Source organism: Tupaia chinensis, unplaced genomic scaffold (assembly GCF_000334495.1).
Source record: "Tupaia chinensis unplaced genomic scaffold, TupChi_1.0 Scaffold147340_1, whole genome shotgun sequence".
Taxonomy (NCBI): Eukaryota; Metazoa; Chordata; class Mammalia; order Scandentia; family Tupaiidae; genus Tupaia; species Tupaia belangeri.
In genome coordinates this window covers 304,761-321,754 of record NW_006207191.1, presented here as the reverse complement: position 1 = coordinate 321,754, position 16,994 = coordinate 304,761, and the positions used below count along the sequence as shown (strand labels likewise).

Sequence of the window (16,994 nt, the reverse complement as noted above, 5' to 3'; positions counted from 1 at the left end):
ACTCTTTCTCTTAGCACATGGTAAGGTTCTTTGTAATAGCCAGAAGTAAAATACAACACTTTTTATCAATTTTTAGTGCATTACTTTGACTTGAAACTCACAGTGCACCAAAAGTAAATATAGTTGAAAGGGTTATTTGAATATTTTAAACCAAACAAAAATTTTTAAAAGAATGATTCTTTCTCACAATTAAAGAACAGTAACAAGTAGGAGTACATCCAGGAGAGCAGAAAATCTATCAGATTGAAGGCCTTGATATAAAATAGTCTTTACCTGGGACATTATACCAATTAGCTCCATTCGTTATTCCATGAGGAAAATATTCATTAGGGTACATATTCTTGCAAGGTCTACCTTGAAACATCTGGGAATTTTCCTGAAATAAAAGCAAAGAATCTTTACTTGTATTAGTTTATATTTACATCAAAAAACAATGGAGAGATACTGAGAAACAACAAAAGTGGTTACCAATAGGACGTGTGAGGGGATGAGGATGGGAAAAGGGTAGACGGGGCCAGAGGAAGCAGTGAGACTTTTCACAAATACCTTCTATGACATTTTGATTTTTTTACATTATTTAATTTTATTATTATAATCATTATCATTTTAATTTGCTCACCAGAGAGAAAGAGAAAGTGAGAAAGCAAGCTGCCAGGTCCAGGACTAAAACAGCAGTTGGCCATGTGGGAGTCTAGCACCTCAACGACCACACCAACTGCTGGCCCCACCATTTTGATTTTTGACTATGTGAATGTATTATATATCTTTAAATTTTTCTTTTTTAGAGAGATTTCTGCTTATAGGGTGTGTGTGCTTGCCAGAGAGACAGAGAGAGACACAGACAAAGAAAGTGAGAAATCACCCCCCGGGGGAATGGCCAAGCAGCAATTCCTTCCCTTCTACTCTGTTCTCAGGATCTTGAGCACACATGCATCCCTGGGGGGAGTTTTAAGTTGCTGGATCCGGGTCTCAAACTGTGCTAGACTACATGGAAGTCCAGTGATGTAACCATTACGCCATCGGCTGGATCCAGTATTATGTGTTTCTAAAAGTCAAACTTTTGTTTAAAAAAAAAAAGTCAAAATTTTGTTCTGTGTAAGACTTCATTTTTTGTTGTTGTTGTTTTTTAAGAGGTTTTTGCCTTAAGGTGCATGCACTTGACAGAGATAGAGAGCCAGAGATAGGAAGAGGGAAAGTGAGAAATCACCCCCTGGGAGGATGGGCATGCCACAATCCCTTCTCCACTCTCCTCCCAGGATCTTGGGCTTGCACACTCACAGTGTAAGTTTTAAGCCGTCAGGTGATGGATTGTGATGAGCCATGAGGGAGTCTAGTGACAAAACCACTATGCCATCTGCTAGCCCCTCAAAGATTTCATTCATTACTTGAATGTACAAGTAATATGAAACCCAGCCCAACCGCTCTCTTTAAAAAAACAAACAAAACAATAAACTGCTCATATTCAAACTTGCATTTCACACTTTTAAGGAACTTAAAGTCCGGAAAAGATAATACACATATGATTTTATTTTATTTCTCCCTTTTTTTCTTTATGCCCCCCCCATTTCTGTTTTTCTTTTTGGACTGAGTTAAAGTGGCTTTTCATAATCTCCATGCATGTTTAGGTATATTTAATCTAATTCAGAGTGCCAGCTTAACAATTTTCTTCTGCTTCTTGATTGAGTTTTGATGCTAGTAGGATTTTCTTGGTTTTTATGTGTGAACTTTCATTTTCTTATTTCTTTTGCAATTGTGTTCCATAGACTTTATTTCCTACTGCTCACTTTTATGATATGGGGTGGTTTTATATGATTCTTAGTTTAATAGTGCCCATTTCTATAAGGTTACAAAGCCTAGGTTCTGCAGTGTGTGTGTGTATGTGTTAATGTAGGTTCATTTTATTTCTTTCTTTCATGAGGGGAAGAAGGAAGGAGAGAGCAGGAGGGAGACAGGTTCCCTGAACATTTGGAAGATGTCCCTTCATGCCTACCTGCCTTTTTAAATTATGTTTATCTCTTTAAATCACATGAGATCCTTTAAGTTGTGTGCATTCTGAAATCTCTACTTTCCCGTACTTTCATTTACCCAATTACTTTTTTGGTATCTTTGGGTATAAGATATATCTAAATGAGTCTAAATCACCTCTAGACTTGCCCTTCACTAGCCTCTCTGTCTTCTCCACAATTTTCTTGGTCTATGCTTCTTCACTGCAAAGCCTTCCAAAAGAAGGAAGGTGGGGTAGGTGTATGATAGATCATGCCATGCTGGGATTTCTTTTCTTTTTTAAGAATTAATTATTTACTTATTTAATTCCATTTGTTATTATTATTTTTCAATTTGACCAGAGAGAGAGAGAAAGGGAGAGTGAGAAAGCAAGCTGCCAGGTCCAGGACTTAAACCAAGGTTGGCCATGTGGGATTCCAGAGCCTTTAACCACCAAGCCACCTGCCAGCCCCAATGCTGAGATTTCTTAATGTGTTTTTCTTTTTAGAGATTTTTGCTATAGGGAATGTGCACTTGCTGGAGAGACAGAGAGACATAAAGTGAGAAATCACCTCTTGGGGGGATGGTCACATCACAATCCCTTCTCTTCCATTCTCCCCTCAGGATTTTGGGCACGCATGCACATGCACCCAGCATGAGTTTTAAGTTGCTGGATCTGGGACTTGAACCATGGTTAGCCATGTGGGGTTCAGCAACATAACCATTATGCCATCTGCTGATGCTTAATGTGTTTTTCCTTTTCACTTACAGTTATTTTGCACTTCTAAGATCTCATATAATGTCAAGTGCGTAGTTTTGTGTAGAATTTGGTAGTTGGACAGTTGTTTCATATTGTTTGGGGAAACATTTTGGGAGATTATTAAATAACCACCATCATCTTTGACTGCTTTAAAGACTCCCAGGGTTATTTGCTTTTGAGAAATATGGAAGCGCAATAATGAAGAAACTTGGGATGGCAGTCTCATGGGACTTTATTAAGGTTAATGAAAGCTTTCTTTTTGGATTGGCCTCGTCTATGGCATAGTCAGTATCGTAGTGCTAAAAGCCATATAGAGACTCTGGTTGGCCTGAAACATACCAGATGCATGCACCCAAGATCCTAACAAGCCACAGAGCTGAGGGAAGGTGGAACACAATGTGACAAGACCCTGTCGAGGGTGCTTTTCTTTCTCTTTCTCCTTCTCTTTCTTTCTCTTTCTCTTGTATGAGCATGCATGTGCTATCATGAATTAAAAAAAAAAAAAAAAGGGCCAGGAAGTTGTGTGGTAGTTAAGGTACTAGATCCCACATGGTTGACTCCATGGTTCAAGACCTAGTGGCTTGAAGAACACACTGGTACATGTGTGTGCATGCCCAAAATCCTGAGAGGAGAATGGAGAAGGGACTGTGGCCACCGCCATCCTCCCTGGGGAGTAATTACTCACCTTCCCTCTTCCTCTGTCTCTCTCCAGCAAGCACATGCACCCTATGACAAAAACAAAACAAAACAAAACAAAAAGCTGAACAACAAAAAAAGATTTTTTTTTTTTTAGGTAAACTGCTTATCAGTCAAGAAAAAGGAATCTGTGAGTGAAGATAAGAGTTAAATTTTCACCTTTTCTGCTTACAACAGGAGACACAACATTCCAGAGAAAACAGAGTGCAAAGAGATCAAGAAATGTAGGAGAATAAGGGTAAAATATAAATTAATAATACCCAAGACGGAATCTGGGTCAGCCCTGTGGCCTTTAGTGGTTGAGGGAGCCAAATCCCACGTAGTTGACCATGCAGCTTGACTCCTGCCCCTGCAGCTTGAAAAACCATGCCAGGCATGTGTGCATGCATGCCCAAATCCCGACAGCATGGAGAAATGGAAGAGGAGGGATTGTGGTATGACCATATCCCACTAGTGAGTGCTTTCTCCCCAGGCCTCTACTCTTTGTCTCTCTAGTGGGGGGAAAAAAAAAGAATCTGAATGAACTCACATCAGATTACTCAAAGTTCTACTTCAGTTCAGTGCAAAGTCATCTAATGGGAATATGAGAGAGAGCTGGGATTAGGATGCTCATGTAGAGAATAAAGGCTTAGACTCGCCACAGTGGGAAATGAGCCAGGGAGTCAAGTAGCAAAACATAAAAGTGTCAAGTACAACTGAGGGTTCAGCTAAGGTCCAAGAGCATAATATGGAGTACAGCAAATTCCTATGCTTGAGGGACTATTCTGAGACTATACTTGTTATATTAGGAAAAAGAAGAGAGATGGTGGTGATTACTAAGGACTGGAGATTGTCAAGGCATATATGTCAAAGAGTGTACAAAAGGTATGTCTATGGGCTCAGGATGAATAGCAATGTAAACCGAATCAAAAAGGTTAATGGTCTAAGAAAATAAAAAGAGGCTTAGAACTATTACGGAAGTCACAATAAGGGTGAAAAGCAGAATCTTGAGAATGAGCACAGAATGTGAGGGGGATCTAGGCAAAATCTGATCACTTAGTTTTGATTCTGATGATTAGACAGGACTTACTTTTATTCCATATATGTCCCTCCAAAAAATCTTTAAGGTGAAATAAACAGCTCCACTGCTGTATTAGAAACTCTGAACAATCTCACAAGGCTTGTTTGTAGAAATGAGAGAGTGGGAGAAGTAGAATGATAGAAGGTTGCTAATAAGTAGTAGAGAGTTACAATAATAATCTCCATTATCTATTACCAATAAAGTCAGACCAGGTCAGCAGTAAGACCAGTCATCAAAACTAACAAGCCTAGTTCCTAAGCCTCAACTTCCAATGTTGTCTAAGAACAATTTTAAAATTACATTTTCACACATACATACACAAATTTTAAGACTTCTGGTTATAAAGGTAATCCATATTCATTATAAAAAACTTAGAAAATATAAAAAGTTCTTTTTATATTTTCATATAAAATATAAAAAGTTCTTATTTGGGATTTTAAGTACCTTAGACAATGCATTGGCAAATTTTTTTCAAGTTTTTGTCACAGGCAGGGCACATGAGCTCACTGGAGTGAGACAGAGAGGGAAAGTGAGAAATCCCCCCACTAGTGGGGACAGCCATGCCGCAATCCCTTTTCCTCCAATCTCCTATCAGGATTTTGGACATGCACGCACATGAGTTTTAAGTCACTGAGTCCCGGACTAGAACCGCGGTTACTCATATGTGAATTTGGTGTGTCAGCCACTATACCAATTGCTGGCCCCAGCAAATTTTTTTTTTTTTTTTTTGGTAAAGGACCAGATAGTAAAAATTTTAGGCTTTGTATACACTAAAGTATTTGTTGTAACTACTCAGCTCTGCCCTTTACATCTGTTGAGATGAATGCTGGGTTTTTCTTCTTCAGTTTGTTAATGTGGTGAATTTCACTGATTTACCACAAATGCTGGAAGAGAACCATAGACAATATGTGAAAGTATGGCTCTGTGTCAATAAAACATCATTTACAAAAATAGGTGGTAGACTAGATTTGGCCCCAGGCTGTAGGTTATCAACTGTCTGCCTTAGCATACTTTACTAGGCTTCTAAGTTAAGTATTTGTCAAATGAAAGAAACTTGCATGCATGCATATGTTCCAGATACTATACTAAAAACCACGGATGAAAAGATACTATCTGAACTTCCGGGGTAATGGAGAAGACATGTAGCATTTTATAAAGTGAATTGGGAAATAGAGGTGAAAATCCCCAAGGCTAAGTGAATAGGGAAACAGAAGGCTTAATTAAGATGAAAGCACTTGACCTGAGTCTTGTAGGACTTGATTTTAAGGCATTCTTTTAATACGAAAATTAATTTTATAGCATCTTATGTTCAAACAAGCCTACCTTGGAATAAGACAGTGCTATCTGTTGAAACACAGCATCATCTGGTGATTTACTGTATGTGGCTAGTCCTTGTTCATCATCATCAAAAGGGTAGTTAACCACCAAAGAACCTACAGGGAAAAGAGGGAAATGTATCATGCTATCTGTTTCAAGATGAATCATTAACATGAAGTAAGCTTTTCAGAATACTGTCAGGGAAGAGAAACCAATAAAATTTCATAAGGCTAATTTCCTCAACAGAAATTAAAAATACTCTCCTCAGTAGAAAATTGAAGTGGATAAGGGAGAAAATAGCTATTCATGACATTTGAAGGTTGCCTTAACTAGAAAGGTCTCAGGAACTTACCTGAATTTATAGGTGGAATTTACATGTCAGAGCTAAAACCTGAAGCATACGGGTATAAATGAAACAAGTTTACTTCAATAATATTTATGATCAGAGAAATCAGATGAAGTTTGATCCCTTTTCCAGTGAGATTTGGACATTTTTTTAGGTCATTTAATTAAAAAAAAATGTTGCCAGAGGGCATGTGTGCTTGCTCAAGAGAGACAGAGAGAGAAAGAGACAGGGAGAGAAAGTAAGAAAGCACCCTCCATGGGGAATGGCCATGCTGCAATCCCTTCTCTTCCTTCCCTCCCCCCACCTGTGATTTAGGGCACTCACGCACAAGTGCCTCACATGTTTCTCAAGGACTTGAATCCTGTAGTCAGCCCTGTGGGATCCAGTAGCCTTAAGCACCGTACCGTGGGTTGATTCAGGTCATATAATTTTTCTTTTTTTTTTTTTTTTGAGAGGTTTTCGCTATAGGGTGCGTGCACTCGCCAGATAGAGAGACAGAGAGACAAAGCGAGAAATCACCCCCCCAAGGGGAAAGGTCACGCCTCAATCCCTTCTCCTCCATTCTCCTCTCGATATCTTGGGCATGCACGCACATGCACCCAGCGTGAGTTTTAAGCCACCAGGTCCGGGATGCAAACCACGGTCAGCTACATGGGAGTCCAGCGACATAGCCATTATGCTAACTGGTGGTCCCAAGATCATTTAATTTTAAAGAAAAGACCTTTAAGTCCAACTAATCTATGCTCCTCATTTTGAAGAAGTGGACTCTAAAATAGACACATTAAATGACTGACAGATAGCAGAGCCACACTGACCCACATTCAGAAAGAAATGCTAGGCTGGCCTCATTGCCTACTCGTTAAAGGAGTCAGATCCCTCATAACTGACTCCACAGTTCAAATCCTGGCCCTGGCAGTTTGAAAAACACACTAGGCATGCAGGGAGTGAAGAGGAAGAAGAGAGGAGATAAGAGGGACTGGGGGACGAAAGAGAAGAGAGAGAGGACTGAAGACTGAGGGGGCTGGAAAAAGAGGGGAATAGAAACAGGAGACAGAAGGAGGGAAGAAGGAGTGCAAGAGAAAGAGGGAGGGAGAAAACATCCAGGAACTGGCTTTAAAAGATGTCAGAAAAGACCTTCACTGTTTTCTGTCATAAAAGCAGTAGTAACAGGATACTCATTTTAGGAAAGCATACGATGTAATGAGGGAAATTTCCACAATGGTTTTCAATGCTCTCAACAAGAACTAATTAGTGGGAATATAAAGCTGCCATACCTCCATGCAGGTTTGCCGACAGTACAAATGGATAGGTCTTCATCCAGCTCATTACAGCAATAGTTTCTGGTTGGGTGGGATCAGTGATCTGAACAAACTGGTCTGGGAAATTTCGGTTCAGGTCAAAGTTGTTGCTGTTATTTCTGCCAATTACACTTACTGAGTCTCCTGTATGATGAAATATTCAAATTTAAGACATGTTTCACATATTTTAATTCAACACATAGTCACCCCTTATTTGTGGGGGTACATCTCAAGACATCCAGTGAATGCCTGAAGCTGCAGATAGTATTGAACCCTATCAACACTGTTATTTCCCACACGTAAACACATAGGATTTAGTTTAATTCATAAGTTAGGCACAGTAAGAGATTAATAACAACTAATAATACCAGTGGGCTTTAATCATGAAATTAAGTATTTGTTTTTATTTCACACTAGCCTTTTTGGGAAATGTGGCTATTATAGCTCATTCTCCTGATTTCTTGGAAGGGCAAATGAACAGCGTAGCTTTGACTTCTAATGTGGAAGTTTAGCATGAGCAATTCCACTTTGGTCTTATCCACACAATGTGTTACAGTCAACTTGAATACTTTATTTTTTGTCTTTCACCCACAAATGTAATGCCTTTTTGTAATAACTAAGCACTTATCACCTACTGTGGCCATAACTTGCAGTTTGTGATGTGAAAGCAAAACTACTGGATGGTCAGAAAGGTATAACATATTTTTGTTTTTCTAGGCAAAAATGTGTCATAACTTCCAGTGATGCAAAAGCATGAATTTCTTTTTCCTTCTTCACAATTTCATGAATAGAAGAGTTAAATAAAAATGATAGGTGGCTGTTTTGGACTAAACTCTTGTACAAGAGACCCCAACAAATAAGACCAAAATGGAGTTGCTCATGCTAAAATTCCACATCATCACACCAAAGCTAAGCTGTTCATCTGACCTTCCAAGAAATCAGAAGAATGAGCTATAACAGCTAAATTTCCCAAACAGGCCAGTTTCAATCAGTATGATAATGAAATTCCTTCTGTTTCATTCACTTCCCAGCCTCTACCTTACAAGGAAAGTAACTTTAAAGTGATCAATCTGCTTTTTGTTCTTTTTTCTTCAGTCCTTCTCTGCCTGGAAAAACCAACCTCTTCTAGTCAACTACTTGGAATACTAATTCTATTTTATGGAATAAAGAATTGTCTAACTCAAATTGCAAATAAAGACAATTAAGTCTTTTTTTTTTTTTTTTTTTGAGAGGTTTTTGCTATAGGGTGTGCATGCTCACCAGAAAGACAGAGACAGAAAGCGAGAAATCACCTCCCAGGGGGGACGGCCATGCCACAATCCCTTCTCCTCTCTCCTCTCGGGATCTTGGGCATGCATGCACATGCGCCTGGCGTGAGTTTAAGCCACCAGGTCTGGGACTCAAACCACGGTTGACTACGTGGGAGTCCAGCGACATAACCATTACGCTAACTGCTGGTCCCAAGACAATTAAGTCTTAATACTAAATTGTTTTAATTTTGATTTTGATAGCATATTCATCTTACAGCAGATCTTAGCAGCCTCAGCATACAATTTCCTTCCTTTCTTATTAAGTCAAGAACTTGGATCTTTTTCACTGAAAGAAAATACTCTGGGACCAATAGATGGTGTAATGGTTATGTCCCTGGAATCCCACATAGTCAACCTTGGATCGAGTCCCGGACCCGGCAGTTTAAAACTCATGCCAGGTATATGTGCATACATGCCCAAGATCCTGAGAGGAGAACAGAGGAGAAGGGATTGTGGCATGGCCATCTCCCAGGGAATGATTTCTTACTTTCTATCTCTCTGTCTCTCTGGTGAACATACATGCCCTATAGCAAAATCTCTCTCTAAAAAAAAAAAAAGTAAGGCTTCTCTCCAGCATATCTAAATTACCGGCATCAGTACCCTTATGCTCTGGGCCATTATTAAGGTAAAACAAAGCTTATTTGAATCCAAGCACTGAGTGGGATACCATGACTGTAAGAGTAAGAGATTAAAAATAATAATTAATGGGACCATCAGGTGGCATGGTAGTTGAGGCACTGAGCTCCCACATGGCCAACAATGGTTCGAGTCCCGGAGGTGATGCCTTGCTTTCTCACTTTCCTTCCCTCTCTATGGTGAGTACATATGCCCTATAGCAAATTAAATAACAATAAATAAAATTAAATAAATAATTCTTAAAAATAATAATCAATAACAAAACAGAACTATTCTAACAGTTGTTGGAAAAAAGCAGTTCAGAGCACTCTGTGGATTTCAAGGTCTGTTTAAATTTTAAAGGCCTTAGTAGACACAAGCCTGAAACTTCGATTATACACTACATCTATCAGCAATACTACTTAAAAGGCATGTTTGTTTGTTTTTAGAGAGAAAATTTTGCTATAGGATATGTGTGCTCACTGGAGAGACAGAGAGACAGAAAGCAAGAAATCACTCCCCAGGTGAGGATAGCCATGCCACAATCCCTTCTCTTCCATTCTCCTCTCGGGATTTGGGGCACGCAGTGTGAGTTTTAGGCCGCCAGGTCTGGGACTTGAACTGTGGTCAACTACATAGGAGTTCAGCTATGTAACCATTACACCATCTGCTAGTCCCTCAAAACGCATGCTTTAATTTACAGTAAACTATATTATTGCAAAGGGATTTTAGATTTTATAATGTGACTCTCACCCTTTCCTCATCCCAGTGCTAAATTCATGATATAAAAAATATGATACAGCCACAAAGTTGCCTACAATATAAACTCTTGACAAACAATTCATCACTTCCCCTCTTCTTGACCTTCTCTTTGTATATAAACCAGCTTTCTCTGCAACCATTTTGATGAGGACATGTCTAAGAAACCAGAGTCTGTTTATCAGGTGAATTTGTCCTAAGGCCTGGCTCTAATAATCTTATTATGCCTCATTTATTATGCCTCAGCCTTTTTTTGAGGATTACACAATGTACCATAATAAAAGTTATGTCAGAGCCAGCCTGTGGCCTTGTGGTTAGGGTGACTGGATCCTACATGGCTGACTGTAGTGACTAGAGTCCTGGACCTAGTAACTTGAAAACCATGCCAAACACACATGTGAATAATAAAGGATTAATGTGAGCCTAGTCATTTAAGACAGCTCTGGGTAATAATGACCAGTTGATTGTCCCAGTGGTCTGGTCAGTGTAAGCAATAAATCATGTGGCTACACCTTCACATTGTGGAACCTATTCTACCTGCAGGTGTCATTGCCTAGAAGGAATCATGGGCTGGAAAAAGATGATCCTCACTCTCCTAGCGTTCTGTCTACATATCTGGACTATGGAAGCCTGTTTTCCCAGCCAGGGTGTGCATGCTCACCAGAAAGACAGAGACAGAAAGCGAGAAATCACCTCCCAGGGGGGACGGCCATGCCACAATCCCTTCTCCTCTCTCCTCTCGGGATCTTGGGCATGCATGCACATGCGCCTGGCGTGAGTTTAAGCCACCAGGTCTGGGACTCAAACCACGGTTGACTACGTGGGAGTCCAGCGACATAACCATTACGCTAACTGCTGGTCCCAAGACAATTAAGTCTTAATACTAAATTGTTTTAATTTTGATTTTGATAGCATATTCATCTTACAGCAGATCTTAGCAGCCTCAGCATACAATTTCCTTCCTTTCTTATTAAGTCAAGAACTTGGATCTTTTTCACTGAAAGAAAATACTCTGGGACCAATAGATGGTGTAATGGTTATGTCCCTGGAATCCCACATAGTCAACCTTGGATCGAGTCCCGGACCCGGCAGTTTAAAACTCATGCCAGGTATATGTGCATACATGCCCAAGATCCTGAGAGGAGAACAGAGGAGAAGGGATTGTGGCATGGCCATCTCCCAGGGAATGATTTCTTACTTTCTATCTCTCTGTCTCTCTGGTGAACATACATGCCCTATAGCAAAATCTCTCTCTAAAAAAAAAAAAAGTAAGGCTTCTCTCCAGCATATCTAAATTACCGGCATCAGTACCCTTATGCTCTGGGCCATTATTAAGGTAAAACAAAGCTTATTTGAATCCAAGCACTGAGTGGGATACCATGACTGTAAGAGTAAGAGATTAAAAATAATAATTAATGGGACCATCAGGTGGCATGGTAGTTGAGGCACTGAGCTCCCACATGGCCAACAATGGTTCGAGTCCCGGAGCTGATGCCTTGCTTTCTCACTTTCCTTCCCTCTCTATGGTGAGTACATATGCCCTATAGCAAATTAAATAACAATAAATAAAATTAAATAAATAATTCTTAAAAATAATAATCAATAACAAAACAGAACTATTCTAACAGTTGTTGGAAAAAAGCAGTTCAGAGCACTCTGTGGATTTCAAGGTCTGTTTAAATTTTAAAGGCCTTAGTAGACACAAGCCTGAAACTTCGATTATACACTACATCTATCAGCAATACTACTTAAAAGGCATGTTTGTTTGTTTTTAGAGAGAAAATTTTGCTATAGGATATGTGTGCTCACTGGAGAGACAGAGAGACAGAAAGCAAGAAATCACTCCCCAGGTGAGGATAGCCATGCCACAATCCCTTCTCTTCCATTCTCCTCTCGGGATTTGGGGCGCGCAGTGTGAGTTTTAGGCCGCCAGGTCTGGGACTTGAACTGTGGTCAACTACATAGGAGTTCAGCTATGTAACCATTACACCATCTGCTAGTCCCTCAAAACGCATGCTTTAATTTACAGTAAACTATATTATTGCAAAGGGATTTTAGATTTTATAATGTGACTCTCACCCTTTCCTCATCCCAGTGCTAAATTCATGATATAAAAAATATGATACAGCCACAAAGTTGCCTACAATATAAACTCTTGACAAACAATTCATCACTTCCCCTCTTCTTGACCTTCTCTTTGTATATAAACCAGCTTTCTCTGCAACCATTTTGATGAGGACATGTCTAAGAAACCAGAGTCTGTTTATCAGGTGAATTTGTCCTAAGGCCTGGCTCTAATAATCTTATTATGCCTCATTTATTATGCCTCAGCCTTTTTTTGAGGATTACACAATGTACCATAATAAAAGTTATGTCAGAGCCAGCCTGTGGCCTTGTGGTTAGGGTGACTGGATCCTACATGGCTGACTGTAGTGACTAGAGTCCTGGACCTAGTAACTTGAAAACCATGCCAAACACACATGTGAATAATAAAGGATTAATGTGAGCCTAGTCATTTAAGACAGCTCTGGGTAATAATGACCAGTTGATTGTCCCAGTGGTCTGGTCAGTGTAAGCAATAAATCATGTGGCTACACCTTCACATTGTGGAACCTATTCTACCTGCAGGTGTCATTGCCTAGAAGGAATCATGGGCTGGAAAAAGATGATCCTCACTCTCCTAGCGTTCTGTCTACATATCTGGACTATGGAAGCCTGTTTTCCCAGCCCTTACTACATTGCCCCAGGAGAGATGGGCTTGCCCAGAGGAGGCAAAGGAATGAGAAGTCAGTAACTCAACAGATCTAGACTATGCATGGAGAAGAGAACTGAGAGCTGAAACAGAGTCACTGGCTTCAAATGAGAGCTGTTTTGATTTTTTCACTTATGAAATAATGTCTCCAATGACTTAAGATATACTATGACGGGGGCAGCAGATGGCGTGGTGGTTAAGGGCACTGGACTCCCACATGACCAAGTGCAGTTCAAGTCCCAGCCCTGAGGGCTTGCCTTCTCACTTTTCCTCTCTCTTTCTCACTGTCCCTCTCTAGTCAAATTAAAATAAATTGATAAAGTTAAATAAAATAATTCTTTTTTAAAAAAGATCTACTACTAAAATTTGTAAAAATCTTATACTATTTTTAGTAATTAATGGCCACTAGCACACTGGAAAACACTATTAAATGTAAACTTGGTCACACAATTAGTGAAAGGACTGGCCTATCTTATAAGAATACAAGAGCTAAAACCAACTCTAACCAAGTTATATGAATACCACAAGAAGAAATTCCAGGAAACCAACCAGTTCAACTTCTCTCCTACCTCAAAAGTCATACCATATACTAATCATAGAGTAAGTATTAATAAACAACTATTCTTTCAGCTACTCTTTACCTTCTTGGGACTTTTCATATCCATCAGGATTCATGGATGGCATAAGGTGAATTCTAGTGCTACGAACCAAATCTGTTACTTCAGGGTCTGTTCCAAAGTTCTTACAAAGGTATTCAATGAGGTTCAATAGCAGTTCTCGTCCAACCACTTCATTTCCATGCATATTTCCAATGTACTTAAATTCTGGTTCACCTAAAAGCAAAATAATATAAAAAGTCTGAAAATTAAAGAGTTATCATAAAATATGTTTTCTTCCCAATGCATAAAAAAATTCTGAACCAAAAATTTAAGAAGACATCTATTTTTATAAAGGAAGCAGGAAAAACCTTCATAAACATCTTGTAAAGTAGTTTCTTTATTAATATATATGTCTGAGTAGACTCAAGCATACCAGTGGACTTCTACAGGCTCACAAAAAAATGGAACTAAAGTGAGTTAATTTTGGAGGACCAGCAGTTGGCGTAATGGCTATGTTGCTGGACTCCCATGTAGTCGCCCACGGTTTGAGTCCCGGACCCAGTGGCTTAAACTCACACTGGGCGCGTGTGTGTGCATGCCCAAGATCCTGAGAAGAGAATGGAGGAGAAGGGATGCAACGTGGCCATCCTCTTTGGGGAGTGATTTCTTGCTTTCTTTCTCTCTGTTTCTCTGTCTTTCTGGCGAGCACATGTGCCCTATAGCAAAAACAAACAAAAAACTCACAAAAAAATAAAAATAAAGTGAGTTAATTTTGGTATAAAAAATTTTGAAATCCATGCATGTTTTCTTCATAATATACATTCTCCACAAACTTTCTGAAGACTATACACACACACACATATATATATATAAATATATATACACACACACATATATGCCATATATTATGAAAATAAATGAACATTGACAGGGGATAGACAGTAATGCAGCAGTAAATGTAACATTGTGTAAGGCTGACTTACAGGGAAAGATTCTAGGTTTGCATTCGGAGATCTCTGGAAGTATGGAGACATATGTATGCCAAGATCTGGTGCTGGATGGGGGCTGGCAGGTGGCGTGGTGTTTATGGTGCTGGCTCCCTCATGGCCAACTAATTTGAGTCATGGACCTGGTGGTTTGCTTTCTCTCTCATTGGTCAAATTGAATAATAATAAGTAAAATTAAATTAATAATTCTTTTTTTTTTTTTTTTGAGAGGTTTTGCTATAGGGCACGTGCGCTCACCAGAAAGACCGACAGAGACAGAGAGACAGAAGAGATAGAAAGTGAGAAATCCCCCCCCCCCCCAGGGAGGATGGCCACGCTGCAATCCCTTCTCCTCCATTCTTCTCTCGGGATCTTGGTCACACATGTACATGCACCCAGCATGAGTTTAAGCTACCAGGTCCAGGACTCGAATCCTGGTTGACTACATGCGAGTCCAGCGACATAACCATTACACCATCTGCTGATCCCAAATTAATAATTCTTTAAAAATAAAAAAAATCTGGGGTTGGCTGAGGTTGCAGCTGGACTGCAGTGTCAAGACCATGTTGAGAATGCTCTCTCTCTCACTCTTGCTCATGGAATAAATGCTATTAGAAGAAATCGAATTTATGCATGTTTTAAATACCAGACTTAATATGGATTATCAAAGAAATATTATTGTTGGGAACCAGCAGTTAGCATAGTGGCTATGTCGCTGGACTCCCACGTGGTCGACAGCGGTTCGCGTCCTGGACCCGGTGGCTTGAAACTCCATGCCAGACGCATGTGCGTGCGTGCCCAAGATCCCGAGAGGAGAATGGAGGAAAAGGGATTGCGGCGTGACCATCCCCTCTGGGGGATGATTTCTCGCTTTCTGTCTCTCTGTCTCTGTCTGTCTGGTGAGCACAGGCACCCTATAGCAAAAAAATCCCCCCCCCAAAAAGAAATATTATTGTTTTCTGGAAAAATAGAGGATACATTTTTCTTTTCTTTTCTTTTCTTTTTGAATATGTTTTCTTAATTCCAGTTGTACCTACAGGTGAATTTTCTGGATGAAATATAGCATTATAGTACATGGCTCTGAGAGGCATTACTGAAATGATGTGTAAGAGCATACCACTAACCTGGTTCATGGACACCAGGATTATCAGAGATCTCCATCACATAAAGTTCTCTTGATTCTACTGATTTCCCCAATGAATAAAGCCGGGTGATGTTAGGATATTCATTGGCAAACCTTCTCAAGAAGATTTCCATGTCAGGGAAATGGTGGTGGTGAAAATCCTTTGGCTGGATTGGCTGGTGGGAGGATGATGTTCCAGGAGGAATATTAGGCACAGCAACTGTGCTAGCAGTTGCCATAGCTTCAGTAGTGTCAGGGATTACTGAAGCCACAGTTGGCCGTAGGTTAAAATCCACTTCTGTGGCTGGTCCTTCTTTCACTATTACATTATTAATTGTCAATGGCATATACCTGAGGGGAAAACATTGAAAATGTAGGTGGATTTGCATTAGGATGCATCTAATGCATTTTAACATTTAAAACACAGTAGCCTTTAATGCACAGTAGCCTTTTCATACTCTTGTACTTTGTAGTCTATCAAAACTCAAATGAGGGCAAGAGGATGGCATAACAATACTACAGCTGGACCCATATGGGAAGGTCCTGAGTTCATGGCCCGGGGCTTCCCTCTACATGCCAGACATGCACATATGCCCCTGATCCAACTAGCTTAGGCTGGGGTGGATCCTGAAATAAAGACCCTGATGGGATCCTGAAATAAAGACCCTGCCCTTCTTTCCTTCCTTCTCTTTTTTTTTTTTTGAAGAGGTTTTTTTGTTTCTTTTTTTGTTCTATTTATTATTTTTTTTTCTTTTTCCTATATGGCGCGTGCGCTCGCCAGACAGACAGAGAGAGACAGAGAGGCAGAAAGCGAGAAATCACCCCCCGGGGGGATGGCCACACCGCAATCCCTTCTCCTCCATTCTTCTCTTGGGATCTTGGGCACGAATGCACATGCGCCCGGCATGAGTTTTAAGCCACTGGGTCCAGGATGTGAACCATAGTCGACTGCATGGGAGTCCAGCCACACAGCCATTACGCTAACTACTGGTCCCCTTCCTTCTCTCTCTTTCATAGAAAAAATAAATAAGCTTACATTAAAATTAAAACTCAAATGAGGAGCAGCAGGTGACGTGGGGGTTAAAGGCACTGGGCTCCATATGGCTGCCTGCAGTTTGAGTCCTGGACCTGGTGGCTTGCTTCCTCACTTCCCCTTTTACTCTCTCTCTCTGTCTCTCTCTGATCAAAACTGGAAAATAATAATAATAATATATATAGTTAAATTTAAAAGATAATTCTTTTAAAATTTCAAATGAAATAAATATATAAATTTAAGCATTTCAGAATAATATCTCATAGAGACTCCCAGGTTACGTTTTCACAGAATTAGTTCTCTTGGGACCAGCAGTTAGCGTAATGGCTATGTCACTAGACTCCCACGTAGTCGACT

General features: G+C 39.9%; 1 protein-coding gene across 1 annotated transcript in view; it reads right to left on the bottom strand.

The window, feature by feature from the left end:
• The window catches only part of CPD (carboxypeptidase D), a gene marked incomplete at its 5' end in the record, with an annotated part of 96,967 nt that overhangs the window by 31,380 nt on the left and 48,593 nt on the right, over positions 1–16,994 (bottom strand). Inside the window, 5 exon segments of the mRNA XM_006169621.3 lie at positions 274–376; positions 5,823–5,932; positions 7,437–7,604; positions 13,538–13,729; positions 15,606–15,955. Coding sequence (XP_006169683.2) covers positions 274–376; positions 5,823–5,932; positions 7,437–7,604; positions 13,538–13,729; positions 15,606–15,955 — 923 coding nt within the window.